Source organism: Bombyx mori, chromosome 21 (assembly GCF_030269925.1).
Source record: "Bombyx mori chromosome 21, ASM3026992v2".
NCBI lineage: Eukaryota > Metazoa > Arthropoda > Insecta > Lepidoptera > Bombycidae > Bombyx > Bombyx mori.
In genome coordinates, this window is record NC_085127.1 from 9,596,538 (window position 1) to 9,613,203 (window position 16,666).

Consider the following 16,666-nt stretch of genomic DNA (forward strand, 5'->3'; position numbering starts at 1 on the left):
ATGGCCTTTATGATTGGTTAGAGACAAATATGCTTTAGGGATTTTTGTTTTTTTGCAATAATCAGAACTCAACTCTGCATTTAATTTCCATGTGAAATTTAAGTCATCCTGTGACATACCAGAAGTTTCTTTACTGAATTGATCAAGTATTGGCCTCGTTTCGGAAGACCATACTTTAACAATAACATCTGCCTTTTCATCACACAATCCAAGACTTTTTAAATCAGTTCTTAATGTTAGTGGTACAAAAATGAATTTCAACATTTTTTTTAATAAATATTTCAATGTTTTAATACTCATTACTAAGCTTTCTTCGTCGACTTTAAACAATTTTGTGAGCTTTTCTTGTTCTTCTTGTGAAAATACTTCATTATTATTCATTTTTAGTTTAACTAGGATGCGATTTAAAAATTGCTCAAAACGTGACAACTCGAGTAGATTGATGACATGAATTCCTTTACTTAACCTGAAAAAAGGGTTCTTATTCAAAATAGGAAAACAACAAGTAATTATTCAATAATAACAATACACAAGTCAATGAACAATACCCCGGAGTGATTCTTATCCAGGTCGCAGACATCTTTCCTTCCAAATGTACTGTATCCAAGGCGATCCTGAGTATCTATGTAATTTCATAGAATAGTTAAAATAATTTAATATATTTCAGAATAGTTTATTTTTCTCATTACCTACATACTACTAAACTTGCTTTTGCTTTCAGAAAAAAAAATCGCATAGACGCTTAACAGTTAACACACCTGACAGCTGACACCTGTTAAATTACACTTTTTTAAGGGATTTTATGATCTGGTAACTAAAACTTTTAAGTCATGTTTTATTTTTATATTCTTAATTTTATGAAAAATGATAATATGGAATGAAATGAAATGAAAATGATTAACTTGGGACATTGATCAACTGGGATGAAATCAAATGAAATGAGATGATATGGGATGAAACATAATATAAGAAAAATGATGGTCGTTTACTGACATTTTTTAGTGGACTTTTTGGAGGAGGTTTTATTAACCGTTTAATATCTGTGAAAGTGCACAAATGTGGGAAAATGAAACAAAGCCGCTGGAAGGAAAATTCTCGGGATTCTCCAAAAAGTCAACTGAAAAAATCTTAGTAAATGACAACCATTTTACTGAGATTATATTTCATCCCATATCATCTCATCTCATTTCATTTCATTTCATCCCAGTTGATTAATGTCTCAAATTAATCATCTTCATTTCATTTCACTCTATATTATCATTTTTCATAAAATTAAGAATATAAATAAATTAAAATAAGACATGACTTAAAGGTCTTAGCTACTAGGTCATAAAATAACTTAAAAAAATATTCTGAAATGTGAATAGCATAGATTATACACTTAATATATTAGAGATAGATGCGCAACTCTCATTTTTATTTTTGCTTTAGTTAAAGCCCGGTCCAGCAGGCGTCGCTACGGTCGATTATTAGTCTCCCTACCCCCCACCAGGTGGCTTTTTTAGGAATTTTAATATTTTTAATAACTCTCTTTATGAAAAAATCTTATCGTTTAGAATCGCTGGAATTCCCGGTAGTACTTATGAGATATTACGGAATGTTTGATTGTGTTCAGCATTCTAATCGATAAGATCTTTTCATACAGAGAGAAAACAGTTTTTTAAAATAAAAAGCTGTAATTCTCTGTAAGCTATTTAATTTCCCTATATTACAAACAATTTTCGGTTAAAAGATTGTATGAACGTACAATTGTATAAAACTTCGAATAACAATAACTCCTCTAGATTAATCCTACTAGCGTACTTATTAACATTAAATCGAAAGTTATCTAAAAGTTAATTAAGTCTAGATAATCAAATCATTCAATGTCAATTAAGTCATTTGTGCGAAATATAAACATGTCAGCTTTCCATTATAAACATAGTAGACAATTTGAATTAAATTTAATAAATTTGTTTCTTAATGATAGCAGTTCTTGCTTAAAGTTGATCGTGACAGATCATGACCTTGTATGAAAATATTACATCTATAAATACTACCTATGCTTCGTCATACAATAATTGTCATTTAAACTAGCATTGTAGAGATAATACACACACTAAAGTGAATACTAAATTATTCTTAGCATTCTTATAAACATTTAGAAATTTAAGAAACGATTAACCCACAATCATGTTCATAACATGTGACATTTTGTTCTGCACAAACGTTTTGTTACATGATTTGAAAAACAAAAAAAAAACAAAAAATGTTTAAAAAATGTAATGATGATTTAAAGTACTCTTAAATATTGATAGTTTGTACTTAATGACACTTATAGTAATCTTAGACATGATTACAATAGTTATACTTTTATTCCCTATCTAAATTATTTCTATTCTGACGTTTCTGATGCTTTAGCTTTGGTAATACTAGATGAAACAAACAGCAGATTGAAAGAAAATCATCTTAAAGTTAATTACATTCATTACAAACCATTAGTTTGCATTTTGTTACAAAAGAAACTGATGTTCGTTACATGCAAATGAATTATAAACATACACATGCAAACATAAAATGTAAATTTATCTTTTAATCCAAATTAGATGTACATTAATATTACATCTAAATAATAGAAAGGGTCTCGAAAATTTTTATTGCACTCAACAGCAGACGAGCACACAACCCGGCTCATGATAAGTGGTCACCAGTGCTTATAAACTTCAGCAGTGTCATAGGGGTTGCTGTCTATCACTTAAGTTTTAATAAATTATTAATATACTCAGTCACAAGCATATTGATTTCACATAATGAAAATGTAAGAAACATAATCATGTTTGGGCATTTTCATTTATATCTGCTCATACAGAAAACACAACTTAGCAAATATATTCCACAGTTAATCTAAATAATTACAAATAATGCTTTTGAAGATCGTTGACTTTTGATCATTAATTAAAATCATCTTCTCGTAGAATTTATAAAAGGTCATTTACAAAAATTTATATCAGTATTTTCATATATTACTAACTTACTAATTACAACTATTCAAACGTAATAGTATAACTATAAGAACTAAACAACCTATTTTAAAACAAAATTGGCATCAATTTAGTTCTTATGAACTATTTCAATTATTAATTTATAAATTATAAACATATTTAAAAAAAATTAAGATCCCTTGTGAGTTCACATTCCTTGCTGAATCAGTTTCTCTTCTGAAACGGAGAAACAAAGTATATTATGTATGTAACAAATATTGAAAAAATACGACCATGAAAAATTTAGTGTTAATGTAATCATACTTACAAATTAATATATTACATAACACGTTCTGGTTCAAATATAGTGCATCAATCTTTTCATGTTTCAGACATTTTAGTGCTCCTTATAATTTTTCCATAAAATTTTGTCATTATCAAACCTTTGTCTACAAAAATAAAAACATTATTTTATATTGGGTAGAAGGATGAACGTGGTCACAGGCGTGGTGTAACTTGGTTATCAAACACCAGGAAACAAAATGTGAATGCCATCATCTAACTTTGGATGTGAGATCAATTGTGCTGTATTTTATTTAAACAGGAAAGCATGACTGATTGATCATTCCAAAAAACTAGTTCGGGCCCACTTGACAATAAGCATATAATACGCTGAGTTGCAAAACATAAATACTTCCACCCACTCGAGACAATTTTATTATCTGAGGTGTGTGTGTGATAGTACGAGACTTTACTCCGACTGTTTTGATCAAACTTAACATATATGATAGCTAGGCAGCAGAAATAGGAAGGACCATTAGTTGGTGCTAATTCATTTAATTATATTATGAATAATAATTCTGTTAGCAAATAATATACCGGGAAAATAGTGTAAACTCACCGTTATCAAGGCATCCGAAATAGCATTTCATTTTCGATCTTCGAGGCATGCTGATTTTTAATAATAAACTTTCTGTAAGAAACGAAAATAGTTACACAGGCTTACGAAACGCTAACGAAGAAAAAAGTATTGGAACCAAGTTATGTCTAAAGAGAATTCAAAACAGAGTTTCTCAATGTCTAATCGTCTAATATTCTCATAAAGCTAAAAGATGCTCTAAATTAATACTACAACGTAATATAACTCACACCAAGACCAAAAAAAACGATTTAAAAAATTAAATCGTTACGACATTTTGAAAACTTTTTTTTTATTTTTGAGATTGTTTTACGGCCCTGGAATTTTGAAAACTTCAAAGCAGTGTTTCCACTTACGTTTTTTTTAACACATTTTACCCTAGTTTCTTTTGAATTTATCCCTAAAATTTCCTAGACAACTTTCATAAATCCTTTATATAGAAAGCATAAATAAAATACAGAAAATAAACCACAGCATATTATTTAATGTAGGTATATATAATATAAACGCCCCCAGAAGATCATAGATCTATAGGATTAGAATTTTCAAGGAAGTCGACGCATTGCTTTTATATTCTTTTGCTGCACGCAACCTAACACTGTTCGGTTCTAAAATTGAGCAATTGTTTGCTGGCAAAGTTGGGAACTTTCTATGAAGCAAGCCGTTCAGGGTTTCATTAGAAAGCCTGTTTCTTTTGTCAATTTTTACATTTGAGAACACTGAATAATCTTTCCACCTCAATCTTTGAAGAAGGAACTGCTAGCAAAAGTGAAATGACAATTACAAGGTTTTCGTAAATGAAATTACCATGATAATCATTCATGGTACATGAAGTACCTGTATATTACAATACAAGTAAGTTCTGGTGACATCAACGAAAATAGGTAAATAAAAGTTTGGCGGATTATACTTATTGGGATTCTGGGGAATCCCTAAGAAAAAAGCAGTGGCTTAATCTATGATTTACTTTACTAGAGGGTTACTGTTGAATCAAACCTTCTTTATAGTTTTTATACACAACTCTGTTTTATTCTTTTACTTGTCAACTCGACTTAATGTCATTCTCTCTCCATAAAGTAAAAGGTTCATTGTTTTACTTTAATTATCGTTTATTTTAAAATTCACAACAGTTACTAGTATAGGCTTTGCTTTTTACCCCGAAATATCCTAAATCCTGGTATTTTTTAAATTGTCTTTATCATCCAAAATATCAGCTATTTTTCCCTAAAAAAGGGAGAATTCCCTAAAAGTGGAAGCACTGCTTCAAAGTACGCTAACCTTTTTTATTGAGTCAGAACTCGTATCTGCCATCTAGTGAGTTTATTAGTTCATTAAGGCCAAAACGTTTCAAAAATGACCTCGCCGGTTCCTAAAGATGACGCTAGTTGAATGTTCTTTTCCTTTGTATGGGAGTTGCACCCCCCTGGTGAATAGGCTAAAATTTCACCACAATTCCAAAATTGTGAGAATGGCAAATAAAGTAGAAAGAGTGCCGGAAAGTATTAACTTTCCAGCCGAAGAGGACAAAATCTTAGAATTTTGGAAAAAAATCGATGCTTTCCAGACTTGTTTAAAACAATCCAAAAGCAGACCAAAGTAAGTCAATACTTTCATATTAGCGCATATTGAAAGAAAATGAATAGCATTCTTATTAAGATAACTGCTTTATATGCGTTATCCTAAAAGTACATTAAAATTTCAAAGTGTGTCGTGGTATTGTAAAAGTTTTATTTAACAGCTGGTTCGTAAAACTATAATAAAACGTTACTTTTTTCATAACCTTTCGTCACATTATTATTTACACACAGAAACCACAAACGGTTCAATTTGTTTTATATTTTCATAACTGAATGAAGGCCATTTAAATAATCTATTCATTTGCCTAACCTCACCTCTCCGTACGGCCTACCACCACCCTGCCTATATCTGCCGTGAAGAAGGGTGGGGCAGCCGTTGTAACTATACTTGAGACCTTAGAACTTATATCTTAAGGTGGGTGGCGCATTTACGTTGTAGATGTCTATAGGCTCCAGTAACCACTTAACACCAGGTGGGCTGTGAGCTCGTCCACCCATCTAAGCAATAAAAAAAACTAACCCGCTAAATTAATTTGCGTAATAACTGGTGGTAGGACCTTTTGTGAGTCCGCACGGGTAGGTACCACCACCCTGCCTATTTCGGCTGTGAAGCAGTAATGAATTTCGATGGAAGGGTGGGGCAGCCGTTGTAACTATACTTGAGACCTTAGAACTTACATCTCACGGTGGGGGGCGCATTTACGTTGTAGATGTCTATGGGGTCCAGTTACCACTTAACACCAGGTGAGCTGTGAGCTTGAATACTTACTAACCTAAATTTCTTTACATTTGAGGAATTTGACTTGGTTAGTGGTTAAATGACCACATTATATTACTAGCTTGGGAAGTGAACATTGTCATAAATATAGTTACTTATAGGTACTCATTTTATGATGGACCACCATTTGCAACAGGACTGCCTCATTATGGTCACATACTTGCAGGCACCATAAAGGATGTGGTCACGAGATATGCTCATCAACAGGTAAAAAAATTACTGTTTAAATTATTTATTTTTACATTAGTTTAATTTTAAAGGTATATAAACTTGTATTTAAAATCTAGCAAGTTTACATCTTTTTGAAAATTGAAATGAGAATCAACTATCTTAACTTACTTATTCCAGGGCTATCATGTAGAAAGAAGATTTGGTTGGGATTGTCATGGACTTCCTGTAGAATTTGAGATTGACAAAACTTTGGGCATTAAAGGTCCAGAAGATGTACATAAATTGGGTATTGACAAATACAATGCAGAATGCCGAAAAATTGTGATGAAGTATGCTGCTGACTGGGAGAATATTATCACTCGTATGGGTCGATGGATTGGTAAATAATACTTAGATTTCTTTGTGAATTATAAATTTATTATATGGTTTAATCACAATATCATTTTGCAGACTTTAAAAATGATTATAAAACTTTATACCCATGGTTTATGGAATCCATTTGGTGGGTTTTCAAGGAACTGTACAACAAAGGCTTGGTGTATCAAGGAGTGAAGGTGATGCCTTATTCTACGGCATGTTCAACTCCATTATCTAACTTTGAATCTGGACAGAACTATAAAGAAGTTGTAGATCCAGCTGTTGTTGTTTCTTTTCCTACTGATAAAGGATATTCCTTACTTGCTTGGACTACCACACCTTGGACATTGCCTAGTAATTTAGCTCTTTGTGTAAATCCCAAATTGATATATATCAAGATTCAAGAAAATAAAACTGGTACATGTTATGTCATTCAAGAGTCTAGGTTTCCTGTTATCTTCAAAAACACTACAGACTTCATGATTCTTGAGAAATTTCCTGGTGAAAAACTAAAGGGCATTAAATACACCCCTGTATTTGATTACTTTGTGGGACAGTGTCCTACTGCTTACCAAGTCTTGACTGATGGTTATGTCACTGATGATTCTGGTACAGGGGTTGTACATCAAGCTCCATATTTTGGAGAAGATGATTTCCGGGTATGTCTGGCTGCAGGACTAATCACCAAAGACCAGGAAATTATTTGTCCTGTTGATTCTAGTGGTCGATTTACAGAGCCTGTCAAAGATTTTTTAGGTCAACATGTGAAAGATGCAGATAAAAACATCATTGCCAATTTAAAAGCCCGCAACCGTTTAGTGCAGCTTGGACAAGTAAAGCATAGCTACCCATTTTGCTGGAGATCAGAAACACCTCTGATTTATAAAGCTGTGCCTTCATGGTTTGTTAGGGTGGAGCAAATGAGCCTTGACTTGTTAAAATCAAGCGAAGCAACAAATTGGGTTCCAGAATATGTAAAGGAAAAGCGGTTCGGAAATTGGTTGAAAGAAGCTAGAGATTGGGCTATTAGTCGCAATAGATATTGGGGTACACCAATTCCTTTGTGGATTTCTACTGATAAACAAGAAGTGGTTTGTATTGGAAGTATTGCAGAGTTGCAGGCTTTAACAGGAAAAGAAATTACTGATCTACACAGAGAAAGCATTGATCACTTGGAAATACCTTCAATGAGGCCTGGACAACCTCCCCTGAGGAGAGTATCTGAAGTTTTTGATTGTTGGTTTGAGTCTGGTTCAATGCCTTACGCGCAATGTCATTATCCATTTGAGAATAAAAAGGAATTTGAAGAAATATTCCCTGCTAATTTTATTGCTGAAGGTATAGATCAAACAAGGGGCTGGTTTTATACTTTAATAGTGTTGTCAACAGCTTTATTCAAGAAGCCACCATTCAAAAACTTGATTGCAAATGGTTTGGTTTTAGCATCTGATGGACAAAAAATGTCGAAGCGAAAGAAAAATTATCCTGATCCACTTGAAGTAGTAATAAAATATGGTGCTGATGCGTTACGTTTGTATTTAATCAATTCACCTGTAGTGAAAGCTGAAAATCTTAGATTTAAAGAGGAGGGTGTCAGAGATATAGTAAAAGATGTGTTTTTGCCATGGTATAATGCTTTTAGATTTTTGATGCAAAATGTTGAAAGATTAGTTCAAGAAGATCATGTTGATTACCGATTCAATGAGAAGGCAATTCGCGAAAATGTTATGGATAAATGGATAACCTCATTTACCCAGTCTTTGATACAATTTGTGAAGAAAGAGATGGCTGCTTATAGATTGTACACAGTTGTGCCACGTCTAACCAAGTTTATCGATCATCTCACAAACTGGTATGTGAGAATGAATAGAAAAAGACTAAAGGGCGACAATGGTGTACAAGATTGCCAAGTAGCTCTCGACACATTGTTTGGGGTCTTGTTTGACATGGTCAGAGTTATGGCACCATTTACACCTTTCCTCACTGAATTTATGTATAAAACTTTACGAAAATTACTGCCTGGAGATTCGCTTGATAGTGTACATTTTAACATGATACCTGATCCGAGAATCGAACTAGTCGACACTAATATTGAAAGAGCAGTCCAGAGAATGCAGTCTGTTATAGAATTGGGAAGAGTTCTGAGAGATAGAAAAACGATTCCTATAAAATATCCATTGCCCGAAATGATAGTTATTCACCGAGATACGACTTACTTAGATGATGTGAAATCTTTAGAAAAATATGTTCTTGAAGAGATGAACGTAAAAAAATTGGAATTGACAAGCGACAAAGAAAAACATGGTATTACTCTAAGAGCCGAGCCAGATCACAAGATACTAGGGGCGCGTTTGAAAGGTGACTTCAAAGCTGTCACGCAGGCATTAAAATCACTCGATAATAATCAGTGCGAAAAGATTATAACTAATGGTTTTGTAGAGCTTGTTGGTCAAAAAATTGATGTGTCTGAAATTAGACTTATTTTCCAAGCTACAGGCAGTGACCAGTATGAAGCGCACAGCGACAATGATGTACTTATTTTATTAAATGTAACCCCCGATCAGGACATGCTTGATGAAGGTTTCTCTAGAGAAATTATTAACAGAGTACAGAAACTAAGGAAGAAAGCACATCTTGTACCAACGGACGAGGTAGATGTGTATTTTTCAGTGGCCAAAACGAGTGATATTCTGCGCATTATAAACTTACATCGCGAATTTATAGAAAGTACAGTGCGAGCGCCCCTCATACCCATCGAACAGTTGTCACCAACGAAACCGCTCATTGTCGAAGAGGCCCAAGAATTAAAGGGCTCCCAACTAAAGTTAGTGATAACGTGGAGGAAAGATGTGGAATTACCTTCAAATCAATGGGCGAATATAGTACTACAAGGTTTGACTCCTAGATTTGGCGTCACTAGCAACCAAGCAAGTATTATTTTAAAAGATAACGAGAATAAATTTATATCTTTGAATAAACTCTATGACGAAGTGAACGTTTTGTTCGGTCTTTACGGCTTAAAATATACATTGTGGTGCGATGGTTCTGAGGTAAAAGATACGAACAATTTAAATACGAAAACAATAATTGCTTCAGCCGCAGCGCCCACTCCGCACGATTCAAAAACGGTTCCAGCTTGTAAGTTCGTTAATGTTGCTAATGGTACCAAATCATTTACGTTATTTTTAGAAAATCCACTGGGAAAAGAAACTTTGGATCGTGCAAATGCCGTAAAATTTGTTACTCAATACTTAGAAATTAATCCTGTAGATGTAGAGAAGCAAATTTTCAAATAATAAGCGGATTTCATTAAATTATGCTAAGTATGTTTATTTATTTATGTGAAACAGTTTTATTGCGCAAAAAGCCTAAACCTGCTTCTTATTGGGTACTCTAATAAATAAATAAAAAATTACAATAGTTTTATTCAGAACTATTCGTGTATAGTTGTGATCTCCTATAGGTGTATACCATATATACTGTAGAACACTTGGTGTACCGCCGCTATCGAGTGGGTAGTTTTGGATATTACGTCGATTTATAAATACCCTTTCTATTATCGGATTCTTTATGTTAGATGTAGGTATCCCTATATTATTAAAATCATAATTTAATTCCAATAAAATATATTGAAAAGAAATAAAACAAATATACTATGAGTTGAAATTTATTGAAATATATGTAAAATAATATAGGCACGATATAATAATCTGGACATCGTTCTTGACTCATTTTTAACAGATGCTTAATATAAATAGAGAAGTTTAGAATTTAGATTAATCGTAAATTTATTACGGCCTGTGTGTATTTTACCTTGTATGGCTTACGTCAGGATTTGCATGGTGCTAATTTACAACAATTTGATTAATACTATTTGTTCAAATAAATTTAAAATTAATGTAATGAATGTAAAATCGGAACTTACAAATACATCACAGTTGCACAAAGAAATCGATATTTGAACAAATGCACGGAAACAGAATGAAATATGAAATTAATTACATTTAAACATAACAATTAAACTACTTAATAATCTAAAGAAGCTACAATACTGTGGGACTGTTAATATTATGGATACATTGCACAGTGCAAGATAATTAAAACAATAATAAAATTAAAAAATAAGTGCCATTACGTTAGACAAAAAAATTGTGATTTCAAACGTGAAAGTTGTGCGAATTTTATTCGTAAAGTCTAAACCATGGTAACTCTTCATGTGTGCTGCTACACAGAACATACTTAAGGCCTTCTACACGACATGAGCGTCTAATCAATTTACATGTTAGTCGATTCTGTGTGAAGGTCCTAAGTCACGATAATAACGTATAAACTTTGGTAAATAAACGTTTATTAACCTAAATCGTCATTATAAATAATTAAACAAGAATACATAACGAAACCAATGTCTTTTAGAACAACTCAGAAGGTTTCTACAGCAATTTTACGATTATGAAGAAAGTGCATTGCTTTTTTGGAAGAAAAATGTAGTTAAATTCGCATTATAAATATTGCAGCCTTCTGAATTCATTTGTAATACTGTTACAAAAGAAGAAAAAAAACGAATATAAAAAAACGTACCCTATTTATTGCTTCGTTTTAAAGAAATGCTTTCGCAAATTAATATTGCTTCTCAAAAATAACATAACCAAGTAATCTCGATTAAAATCACATTAGTTACAGATAAATAGGGAATATTATATTCTTACTACTAAAGAATGTGGTGACACGTTTTAGTATGAGAAAACGTGTTAACAATGGGATGGCATTGGGTGGATATATGATTATCGCACACGATTAATATAGATTATGAATAAATATTAAATAGAATTTAAACATTGTCACATCGACCCAACGTATATATTTAACTATTAATGTATTCGATAAATTATTATTATGCGTCAACAAGTTATATGCACTCATTCAATAAGCTAATTACGTCGAGAGACCTAACACATTAGGAAAAAGGCTTCGACCTAATCGATGGTCGGGTTCATAAGTTAGTGATTGTAAATTATTGCACTTTACATTCATTTAAAAACCACATCGTACAATTTGCTACAGCATCATACACGAGCGTAGTTGCACATCCTTAGGCCGCTAATGCAGCACCGAAACATTTCTACCGACAGCGAGAGCGAACAAATAAATTATATATTCATCTAAGACAAGTTTATCGAGATAATTTAGTGAAAATTTGACACTAGAAATAACTAAAGATCCATTAACATTTTAAATACAAATTATAAGATACAACATCGGCTACTCAGTGACTAGTCTAACGGCGTATAATGATATCATATACTCGTAACATTTGAATAGCAACAACGATAAATACATCACAATGGGGGAGGGGAGGGGTAAGGCGAGACGAGCCGCGGGCCGAGGCGCGTTCTGCCACTCGTCCATCTGCAGATCGAATTCACATCATTAGACAAGTTTCTCCGGTTTGCGACGAAGAGCTCGGCGAGTAAATTAACTCATAGACACAGCCCACTAAGTTTCTCGCCGGATCTTCTCAGTGGGTCGCGTTTCCGATCCGGTGGTAGATTCCGCGAAGCACTGCTCTTGCTAGGGCCAGTGTTAGCACCACTCCGGTTTGGATTAAAAAAATATCAAGGCAATTTTTTTTAAAAATCAATGCCTTATTATTTGGTGTTGAAAATTTAAATGTATTTTATTATTAGGTATACTATTGGGTGTTGAAAATTTAAATGCAGATCGCAATTAGTTCTCCAAATGAAATAAGCAACTCACAGGGACTAGTAGTGCGGGTGGTGCACGGGCGTGTCGCGCTCCGGCAACTTGCGCACCTTCATGGTGCCGTCCGCGCCGCACGAGAACAAACGACCCGCATTGTCTGTAAGCAACGACAATTTTTATAAAAACTTTTTTTAAAATGATACACTCCACTGTTGCTTCTACGAGCATTAAACCAAGAATGTTCTGGAAAACATTCACCTATGCGTATATCACGCATAAATTTATATATATATATATGTGGTCAGTTCATAAAGCGTTTTTCTAACAACTTACGAGGCATGCCTTTTAAGTTTTGTCGTTTGAAGAAACACAACTAGAACCTTATAGTACTTTTTATTGTTTTTCAAAGTATTCACCACGTAGCTTAATACACTTTTCCATTCACTCAAACCAGTTATTATAACATTTATTCCACTCTAAAGTGGGGGTTTTCAAAATGGCTGACTTGAAAGCGTCAATCGGGCGAATATAGAACAGTTCCAAATTCAAAATTGCTGGGAAACATGGAAACGATAGAACTTAAAAGGCATGCCTAGGCAGCCTAGTACTAATAACAACCATAAGCAATCACCGATATCGTGGCCGAAATTGAAATGTAAAAAACCATAAGACTTACGACAGACACGATTTAGATGTATCGGTTACGACATATCTATAAACAATCGATAAAATCAAGAGGTGTGACGAAATTGAAGAGCGATACAAGTGTGCGTATCATGTACGTACACTTGTATCGCTCTACCTCAAGCCTCAAATCTAGCCCGCACTATGTAAAGTTGTGCGTGAAAGCTGTTTTTTTCTTTTACTGATTACTTTCGTCTGTGAATATCTGCAATAGTAGACAGTAGCAAATAATATTACTGCCCACCGTGACATCCATACTCTTTACTCTTATTCACGCAGTTCAAAATAGTTATTTAAAATTATAATAAAAAAATATTTGATACATAGCGCTTACCAATGTATATTTGTGTTACTCCTTGACCAATGTGTTTGAAGAAAGAGCTTCTCGCATGTTCCCCGGCAAACGTGTATAACAGCTGGTGTGTTGTTAACGAAAACACCTACGAAATAAATAAAACAATTAGATTTATAGATGAACCCTTAGCTTGCGGGTGCTAAGTAGTTGCTGGAGTTGTCCACTTTGAGACATTAGTTCGAAATATCCCATACATGTTACAACAGCGACCGGTTTACCTTTGTAACATGCCGGCAGCACAACGTGGTGGTTAAGGCTCATTTACATTGGTCGTTAATTCAGTCGTTATACAGCATGCGGGTCTTCCCCGCACGCGGTCTAACAACTAATGAAATTTATCGGTTGGTGTAATGGTTGCGTGGCGTGAGAACTCAGTTTACGAATGTTACTCTGACGTTTCACGGAAGCATTATGGGTGATCGTTTTACCGATTTACAAATAATGCTCAAATTACTAGAAACTTATCGAGACTACCCAAAAATGCATAGCATGTTTTTTTTTATTGCTTAAATAGATGGATGGACGAGCTCACAACCCAACTGTTGTTAAGTGGTTCCTGGAGCCCATAGACATCAACAACGTAAATGCCCCACCCACCTTGAGATATAAGTTCTAAGGTCTCAGTATAGTTACAACGGCTGCCCCGCCCTTCAAACCGAAACGTATTTACTGCTTCATGGCAGAAATAAGCGGGGTGGGGGTACTTACCCATGCGGACTCACAAGAGGTCCTACCACCAGTATGTACCTACCTCTGCTCAGTACCTACCACTCTTTCAAAACAAATGCGCGGTGAAGAATATCCAATTATCGGCAAACGGGCCCTATCGACTAATGAAAACGACTATCGCATGCAGGCCCTATGGCATGCTTAAACAGAAACCTCCTGTACCCCGAATGCGAGCTCTGAAGGCTTCATCAAACATAACGCGTCCATAGCGCTGCGTTTTAACGTCGCGCTCTTTTCATGTCACACAAATTGACTAGATGAGCCTAACGCTCCTTGACGCAACGTAACATTCGCCAAATCATAGTGCCTTTCGATAGCAGTGTGAAAATTTAAAAGTATTATGATATCGACTGTTTCAGATGTGGCATTGTAAACGCATTTTCTAGCTAATTCTATAAAATTTTCGAGCATTATCCAGTATTTTAATACACATTCACTCGGACGCTAAAATAAAATTTGTAAAAAATTACAACGCCTGACGTCAAAGCGCCCTAACGCCGCGGCAGAGTTTGCGTACCGCTAGCGTTGGCGCTCTGTTTGACAGTATATTACCATAGCTATCAGCTTAGCGTTCTGACGCGCGCTATGTACGCGTTCTGTTTGCCGAAGCCTTAACGACTAATGAAAATGAGCCGTTACCTTGATGTCGCCGTCCGCAGCGCCGAGCGCGTAGAGGTCCTCGAGCGGCGCGAGCGCGAGGCACTTGATCTGCGCGTGGTGCGCCTGCAGGCGGTGGCGCACCAGCCGCGTGCGCACGTCCCACACCAGCACGTCGCCGCGCCGCCCGCACGACACCAGCGACCCGCTGCCGCCCGCCCACGCCACGCACGCCGCGCCCCCCTCGTGGCACGTCCACGCTGCAACCGAACACACCCCCCTCTACCTCACCGCGCTCTACTGCGAACGCGCCGTGACAGAATAACAATTCTGTACGCTCCACGAATGGAGATTATAATATAACGAAGTTCCATAAACGGAGATTATAATATATTTATCGGAGACGGTCATTAGTTTGGTAGCTAAATGAAACGCAGCACGATTCCCGAGAGATGGCAGCACGATTGCGGTATCGTCGGAACTCGGCTAACTTCATGCTACGAAAGACCCTAGTCGATGGAGGCGCATAGACACCATCACAGTCTTCTTGAAGAGCGGTGCCTCCGTCATAAGAACTGTCATTGGTTTTCGTTTGCTAACGTCAAGAGACGGTTTCTAAATTGTTCTAAGACAACAAACGTGATTTGTGTACTCAATATTTCTCTTAGCTTGATCACCCTATTCGCCTCTATGATGTCTGACGATAGTGTTAATAATTGTGGCTTCTACGACATATTTATAAAACTTTTGAAGCCTAAACGTTTGCAACATTTCAATAATAGATGAAAAACATTTTTAGGAACTTCTGTTCTGTTCTAAGGCTTCATAAAGTTACTCATTTAATTGCTGTATCATGGTATTCAGGTTCGATCTCAAGTCAAAATGAATGACTTTGTTAAAGATATTTAGCAGTCGTGGTGTGGATGTATGTACTTGTTATATCGTGTATGTATGCTACAAGCACCTAATTACACAAAAGAAAATCCTACGTCGTCGCAGTTTTTTTTTTTGCTTACGGAATTCGAGTATATGGCCCGTCTGATGATTTTATATTATGTTGCTCATGGCTCAACAAAACCTAAAGCACAACTAAGCCGATATCTACCGCTAAAGAGTCTCTACAAGCCTCGTTTAAATAAAGACATGTCATAGCGTTCTGGGAACGCCCAGGACGGGAATTCGTCCCAAAACCTGGTAGTGTGCACTATAATTCTAACACTGCTCGGACGATCGTTATAACGACGGCCGTTTTTTGCAAATAAATCAATGTATTACTTTATCGTTTCTTGATATCGATTAACAATCGACTAAAAACTAATGATCGATTCGATTGTTTTGTTAAGAATCGTTCATTGTTAGTTCATTTAGACAAGTAATAAATGTGTAACATCACTTATTCAAATATCGTACTCACAGACAACTAGGGCTTTCTTTATGGGCATCAACGTGTCCCATATCGCAACGTTTTTGCTCTCTGAACTGTGACCAGCTGTAAAAGAAATACATAGTCATGCCAAATTTACGAAAATTGTGAACAACTTACCAGGTAAATAAAGGTAATATGTATCACCAAAAAAAAAAGCAGTAGTTACTGGCTATGAACCAAAAAAGACATGTGCCATTCGCACGTGGTATAAGTGAAACATTTAGAAATATCCTATCTCGTTCTCTTACAGGCGAAATCCTGTAAATGTGTACGTTTGTCTCTTTCTACTGCAGCTTTACATTCCATCTAGTTTCAAATTATAACGGTGCTAAAGTTTTTACGTTCAATTTCGAGATGTTCTAAAGATAGAACAACTTTAAAGTAACTCGGGAAAACGCTTTCCGCTGTCACTA

The 16,666-nt window shown here is 35.1% G+C and overlaps 2 protein-coding genes and 1 long non-coding RNA gene across 7 annotated transcripts in view; 1 reads left to right on the forward strand and 2 right to left on the reverse strand.

Moving 5' to 3' along the window:
• Positions 1-1,679: 1,679 nt before the first annotated feature.
• LOC134200868 (uncharacterized) lies at positions 1,680-4,572 on the reverse strand. 2 transcript variants are annotated; one of them, XR_009975961.1, is made up of 4 exons: positions 4,110-4,572; positions 3,862-3,933; positions 3,289-3,409; positions 1,680-3,197 (listed from the first exon to the last, which is right to left on the reverse strand). It is a non-coding gene; the product is annotated as an uncharacterized LOC134200868 (long non-coding RNA). The 2 variants fall into 2 exon arrangements; XR_009975960.1 differs by lacking the exon at positions 4,110-4,572 and having other exon boundaries at positions 3,862-4,099.
• Positions 4,573-4,975: 403 nt separating this feature from the next.
• LOC101742308 (isoleucine--tRNA ligase, cytoplasmic) lies at positions 4,976-10,180 on the forward strand. Its single transcript, XM_004929636.5, has 4 exons — positions 4,976-5,475; positions 6,336-6,441; positions 6,583-6,784; positions 6,856-10,180. Exons 1-4 carry the CDS (start codon positions 5,255-5,257, stop codon positions 10,056-10,058), a joined length of 3,732 nt encoding a protein of 1,243 aa, XP_004929693.2. The 5' UTR covers positions 4,976-5,254; the 3' UTR covers positions 10,059-10,180.
• A 236-nt stretch (positions 10,181-10,416) lies between these two features.
• The window catches only part of LOC101742988 (dmX-like protein 2), a 60,182-nt gene continuing 53,932 nt past the window's right edge, over positions 10,417-16,666 (reverse strand). For all 4 annotated transcript variants that reach the window (XM_038018599.2, XM_062674732.1, XM_062674733.1 and 1 more), the window contains 5 exons: positions 16,242-16,316; positions 14,870-15,087; positions 13,481-13,586; positions 12,517-12,619; positions 10,417-12,168 (listed from right to left, as the gene is read on the reverse strand). In XM_038018599.2, coding sequence (XP_037874527.1) covers positions 12,522-12,619; positions 13,481-13,586; positions 14,870-15,087; positions 16,242-16,316 — 497 coding nt within the window. In that variant the 3' untranslated portion in view covers positions 10,417-12,168; positions 12,517-12,521. The remainder of the gene's footprint in view (positions 12,169-12,516; positions 12,620-13,480; positions 13,587-14,869; positions 15,088-16,241; positions 16,317-16,666) is intronic.

What these genes read in the sequence shown, in the direction of transcription:
- LOC101742308 (XM_004929636.5), top strand. Translation starts at nt 5,255, where the DNA reads ATGACGCTAGTTGAATGTTCTTTTCCTTTGTATGGGAGTTGCACCCCC. An exon ending in CAATCCAAAAGCAGACCAAA is followed by an intron (nt 5,476 to 6,335) that starts GTAAGTCAATAC and finishes AGTTACTTATAG; the next exon opens with GTACTCATTTTATGATGGAC. An exon ending in TCGTATGGGTCGATGGATTG is followed by an intron (nt 6,785 to 6,855) that starts GTAAATAATACT and finishes ATCATTTTGCAG; the next exon opens with ACTTTAAAAATGATTATAAA.